This window comes from Psittacula echo (assembly GCF_963264785.1).
Source record: "Psittacula echo genome assembly, chromosome: 19".
NCBI classification, from domain to species: domain Eukaryota; kingdom Metazoa; phylum Chordata; class Aves; order Psittaciformes; family Psittacidae; genus Psittacula; species Psittacula echo.
The window spans coordinates 5,361,807-5,366,837 of NC_137755.1; the positions used below are offsets into that span (position 1 = coordinate 5,361,807).

At 53.2% G+C, this 5,031-nt stretch overlaps 1 protein-coding gene across 1 annotated transcript; it reads left to right on the plus strand.

The window, feature by feature from the left end:
* Positions 1-1,061: 1,061 nt before the first annotated feature.
* LOC308228590 (olfactory receptor 14J1-like) lies at positions 1,062-2,039 on the plus strand (the record flags this gene model as incomplete). Its single annotated transcript, XM_080631967.1, has 1 exon — positions 1,062-2,039. One exon carries the CDS (start codon positions 1,062-1,064, stop codon positions 2,037-2,039), a length of 978 nt encoding a protein of 325 aa, XP_080488093.1.
* Between the last annotated feature and the right edge of the window lie 2,992 nt (positions 2,040-5,031).

Genomic DNA, 5,031 nt, shown 5'->3' on the forward strand with positions numbered 1-5,031 from the left:
AAGCAAAACTGTTCTTGTGCACTGGAGAGGGTGCTGTGTGGGACAGGGCTGCTCAGAGCTCCACATCACTCTGAGAACACTTGCAGAGGGTCCTGCTGAAAGACACTGAGGCAGCGATTGCCTGATAGGGAAGGATTCTGAGCTCTGATGTTTTCCACTCTTGGTGGGCAGGTTGGGCAGTGGGAGCTGGGAATTTCCTTCTCTGCTTTGGAGAAGGCACCGAGAGTCTTGTCAGGACTTGTGTGAGCTTCTCCTGAGACCCTGCACAGGCAGAGATGCTCCTGGGCAGAGCCCTGCTGCCGGGAGGGGTGTGCAGGGCAGAGCTGAGCACACAGCCCATGGGATGGGCTCTGGGAGCACTGAGAGGGAGCAGAGCTGGGCCCAGAGCAGCAGCTCCTGGCAGGGACAGCTCCAGGCAGCAGAGACATGGGCAGGGAGTGGGGGGAAAGTGCAGCCCAGGCCTGGGGAGGGTGCGTTCAGGCAGCTCTCTTGGTGTCTGGCACTGGAGGTGGCTGCTGGCCATGCTCTGCTGGGCAAGGAGCTGACTGTCTATGCAGAAAGTGCAGAGCAGCTGGAGTCTCCTTCTCTGGAGACATTCAAAACCCACCTGGACACATTCCTGTGTAACCTTATCTAGGTATTCCTGCTCCGGCAGGGGGATTGGACTAGATGATCTTTTGAGGTCCCTTCCAATCTCTAACATACTGTGATACTGTGTGTGTGTGATGGACTCTGCAGCAACCTTGAGTAGGCACAAACCCACAGGCAGTTGAGCCCCTTTGTCTGTCCCATGCTCAGACTCTTCACAGTTGCCTTCAAAATCTTACTTAGGAATTTTATCCCTAATAGAGTCACTTGTCAGCTGTGACACTGGGAAAACAAACAAACCAACCAACCTCAGCGACAATCATGACCAAGTCACGCTCAGCCTCTCCTATGCAGACCGAAAGTGTTCAGAGTCGTGAGTGTGTAAATTGAACTTCTGTATCTGACATCCCTCCTGTCCTAACCTGTCACTGCCTTTTTCTCCTCTGACAGTGCCCCATGCCCAGAGGCAGCACATGGCCAACGGCAGCTCCATCACCCACTTCCTCCTCCTGCCATTCGCAGACAGGCGGGAGCTGCAGCTCTGGCACTTCTGGCTCTTCCTGGCCATCTTCCTGGCTGCGCTCCTGGGCAACGGCCTCATCATCACCAGCACAGCCTGCGACCAGCACCTCCACACCCCCATGTACTTCTTCCTCCTCAACCTCTCCCTGCTGGACCTGGGCTGCATCTCCACCACTGTCCCCAAATCCATGGCCAATTCCCTGTGGGACACCAGGGCCATCTCCTACACAGGTTGTGCTGCACAGGCCTTTTTCTTTCTATTTTTTATCATAGCTGAGTTTTCTCTCCTCACTGTCATGTCCTATGACCGCTACGTGGCCATCTGCAAGCCCCTGCACTACGGGAGCCTCCTGGGCAGCAGAGCTTGTGTCCACATGGCAGCAGCTGCCTGGGGCGCTGGGTTTCTCACTGCTCTGCTGCACACAGCCAATACATTTTCACTGCCCCTCTGCCGAGGCAATGCTGTGGAGCAGTTCTTCTGTGAAATCCCCCAGATCCTCAAGCTCTCCTGCTCACATTCCTACCTCAGGGAAGTTGGACTTGTTGTGCTTGGTTTCTGTTTGGCACTTGGCTGTTTTGTGTTCATTGTGGGGTCCTACGTGCAGATCTTCAGGGCCGTGCTGAGGATCCCCTCTGAGCAGGGACGCCACAAAGCCTTTTCCACGTGCCTCCCTCACCTGGCCGTGCTCTCCCTGCTTCTCAGCACTTCAGCATTTGCCTACCTGAAGCCCCCCTCCATCTCCTCCCCATCCCTGGATCTGGTGGTGTCAGTGCTGTACTCGGTGGTGCCTCCAGCAGTGAACCCCCTCATCTACAGCCTGAGGAACCAGGAGCTCAAGAATGCTGTGAGGAAGCTGGTGACTGGATGGGGTTCAGCAGCCATACACTGCCTGCTTTACCCTGCAAATGGCTTCCATTGTAGGTCATGACAGGCCACGTCTGTCTTTGCTGGTTTACTTTGTTTTCCTGTTTCAATTCGTGGTGATGTTGTCTTCATAGAAATGTCAGTTTTCATCTCCTCCTGCTTAAGTAGCCACTCGTGTTGTGTGACCCACAGACTTTGTGTCAGTGAGGGTCTCTCATTGTATTTAATGGAAATAATTAATCCTGCAGCAACTTCTTCTCTGTGCTATGTCCTCCCATGGCAGGAATGAAGGGGAACGAAATCAGCTTTCTGGCTGCTCCAGCTCTGGGATGGCTGCTCTGTGCCTGGAGCAGGAAGAGCTCTTGAGGAGCCCAAGGGCCGGGGCTGTTGTGCTGGTGTGGGGAGATGGGATGGCATGGGGGGGCTGCAGAGCTCTCAGGGTGTCCTGGGCAGGAGAGCAGGGACACAGGGGTCCCTGCAGGGGACACCCCTGCAGTGGCCCAGGCTGGGGCTGCCTGGCTGGGAGCAGCCCATGGGAAAGGGCTGGGTGGGCAGGAGCTGGACAGGAGGCAGCGTGTGCCCTGGCAGCAAGGGAGGACAGCAGCATGGCGGGCTGTATGACCAGGAGCATGGCAGGAGAACAAGGGAAGGGATGCTCTGGAATACTCCATCCAGGTTTCAGATCCCCAATTCAGGAATGCTATTGGAAAGCAGGAGTGGGTTTAGCAATGGGCCCTCAGGACAGGCAGGGATTGGAGCACGGTGCCTGTGGGGAGAGTCTGGGGGAGCTGGGCTTGTCCAGCCTGGAGAAGGGAAGGCTGATGGGGACCTGAGATCTTGGGAAGGGAAGGCTGTTGGGTACTGGCTGCCTGTACCAGCAAGGAGGACATGGAGAATACAGAGCCAGGTTCCTCACCATGGTGCCTGGTGGGAGGACAAAAGGCAATGGGGGATAGTGACAGAGGAGAGGTTCAGCCAGGACATCAGGAAACCTTGTTCCCATAGGCTCAGGCAAGTGCTGCATCAGGTCACCCTGAGAGGCTGTGCAGTCTCTGGCCTTGGGGATTTCCAGTTCAGACTGAATCAAGCTTTGAACCACTTTCCCTGACTCTGTTCCTGACGGGTTGGACTTGAGACCTCCTGCGGTCCCTTCCAACCTCTGTTCTCTTATGATCTCACAATAATGGGCTTATGAAGGGTCACAAAGATGCTCTAAGGGCTGGAGCACATCTCCAATGATGATAGCTGAGAGAGCTGAGGGTGCTAAGCCTGGAGAAGAGAAGGATCCAAGGAGACATCTTAGCAATCTGCCCACACTTAGTCAGGGCCTACAAGAAATCTGAAGAGGGGCTTTCTGCAAGGGTGTGCAGTGACAGGACAAGGGGGAATGGCTTTAGCTGAAAAAAGGCAGATTTAGCTTGGACATTTGGAGGAAGTTCTTTCTATGAGGGTGCTGAGATGCTCACAGACAGGTGCCCAGAGAAGCTGTAGCTGCTCCATCCCTGGCAGTGTTCAAGGCCAGGTTGGATGGCAGTCAGGTTTGCTCTGAAGCTGTGCTTTGCCCAGCTCTGACGTTCACAAGGGATGTCAGATGAAATCCCAGAATCATTTCATTTGAAAAGACCCTTGAGAACATCGAGTCCAGCCATTAACTGCTGTGCTCTAAGGGCTGGAGCACGTCTCCGATGAAGACAGGCTGAGAGAGATGGGGGTGTTCAGCCTGGAGAAGAGAAGGTTCCAGGGAGACATCTCAGCATCTGCCCATAGCTAAACAGGGCCTACGAGAAATCTGGAGAGGGGCTTTTTAGAAGGCTGTGCAGTGACAGGACGAGGGGGAATGGATTTAAGCTGAAAAAAGGGAGATTTAGCTTGGACATTCGGAGGAATTTTTTCTATTTGAGGGTGGTGGGACACTGGCACAGGGTGCCCAGAGGATCTGTGGCTGTCACATTCCCGACAGTGTTCAAGGCCACGTTGGTTTGGAGTCATCTTATGTGTGAAGCAGTGCTTTGTCCAGCTCTAACGTTCACAAGGGATGTCAGATGAAATCCAACTTGATCGTAAAGTTCTCTACATGTACTCGTGACTCAGATGAGTCTGGTCTGCACAAGAGAGGCTCAGCAAGGCCTTAGAGTCACTTTGACTGCATTATTTATTTACTGGCTTAACACTGCTGGGTTTTTCTTTTTTTGGGGGTGTGTTATAAACCATTCTCTGTATGACTGAAAACCTGAAGAGTATTGAAACAGGGAGAATTTCTCAGCTCTTTGCAGATTAGTGCAGAGCCAGGAGAGCTGCAGTGTCCATCAGTCCTTTCCCATTTGCCCTCTGCTCAAACTTCCAGAGGGAAGTGTCTCAGCTCATGGCTTTGTGTTTCAAGGAGCAGACAGCGATGGGTGCGAGATGTGACTGAAGGTACAGAAATGCCAGGTGAGAGCCGGGTGGGAAAGCAAGATGGGTGTCAAGAGCCTGAAGGGAAAGAGGTGCAGGCATGGGCCAGTGCAGGACAGCCTGCAGCAGAGATGAGGGAGGATTCTGGCAAGGCTGAAAGGCCCAAAAGAACAAAAGGTCTCTGTGCCCTGGGCTATGGCAGTTGCCTCTTTCATCAAGGCCTATGAGGAGAACTTTCATTCTCAGGATTTCAGGTTCTACTTCTCCAAGGGCTGTGGTCAGGGCTTGGCCTTTCTGCTACATCAAACAAACCAAGCTTTTCTCACCATCAGACACCTGCATTTTGCCTTTGTCTACCTGTAATCACAGCCTCCACTGACTTGATTTAATGAGTCCCAGGGGAGGCTTTGTCAGTAACAGCCCTCAGTGGGGCCCATTAATGCTGAAGGGACTTGGGGCTTTGTTTCTGACTTGGACTTCTTGAGAGGTTTCCTCAGTCTCCTCTTAGCACCTGAGGCTCATGGACTCAGCCCAAATACACCATGGGGCTCACTAAATCCTTTGGGTTTTGTCAATCCTTGCAGATTGCACAGCACATTGTCTGATTCCGAGGGCAGGAAGATTGCAAAGAGCAATGGATAAAAGTTATTTTGAGGGGTTTTTTT